The following is a 492-nucleotide window of genomic DNA, read 5'->3' as shown; positions in this document are numbered from 1 at the left end:
GGGGCTCGCGGCGCCCCCGCCCCCTCCAGGACTGCCCCCACCTTCTCATGTGAACGGATACAGTCCCCTGGAGAAGAAGAAGCGAATGAGGAGCTTCTTTTGGAAAACCATTCCAGAGGAGCAAGTTCGTGGCAAAACCAACATCTGGACTTTGGCAGCCAGGCAGCGGCATCACTATGAGATCGACGCCAAGTCCATTGAGGAGCTGTTTGGGCAGCAAGAAGATACCACCACCAAGGCTCCCGTTTCTAAGAGAGGAGGCGCTCTAAAGGCATCCTTCAGGGAGCCTCGCGAAGAGGTAAGGATACGGCGGGGAGGGCCAGGCCTCCTCACCCTGCCTGCTTCTGGGTTTGGGGTGCACTTCCATCTCCAAAAGTTGTTAGACTTCACTAAGGAAGCAGTGCAAGTGAAGGTGCTCAGGAAGTGATGTTGTTGTCCTTGTTATGTGCGGCCAAGTCACCTGCGGCTCATAGTACAACAGCTCTGAACCCT

The 492-nt window shown here is 55.7% G+C and overlaps 1 protein-coding gene across 1 annotated transcript in view; it reads left to right on the top strand.

Moving 5' to 3' along the window:
* The window catches only part of FHDC1 (FH2 domain containing 1), a 34172-nt gene that overhangs the window by 237 nt on the left and 33443 nt on the right, over positions 1–492 (top strand). Inside the window, exon 2 of the mRNA XM_006884499.1 lies at positions 2–298. Within this exon, the coding sequence (XP_006884561.1) occupies positions 2–298 (297 nt within the window). The remainder of the gene's footprint in view (position 1; positions 299–492) is intronic.

The sequence above is a fragment of the Elephantulus edwardii genome, unplaced genomic scaffold, assembly GCF_000299155.1.
Source record: "Elephantulus edwardii isolate Elephantulus edwardi_28Jun2011 unplaced genomic scaffold, EleEdw1.0 scaffold00034, whole genome shotgun sequence".
Classification (NCBI taxonomy): domain Eukaryota; kingdom Metazoa; phylum Chordata; class Mammalia; order Macroscelidea; family Macroscelididae; genus Elephantulus; species Elephantulus edwardii.
The sequence above is the reverse complement of the archived record's forward strand: the minus strand, read 5'-3'. Positions and strand labels throughout refer to the sequence as shown.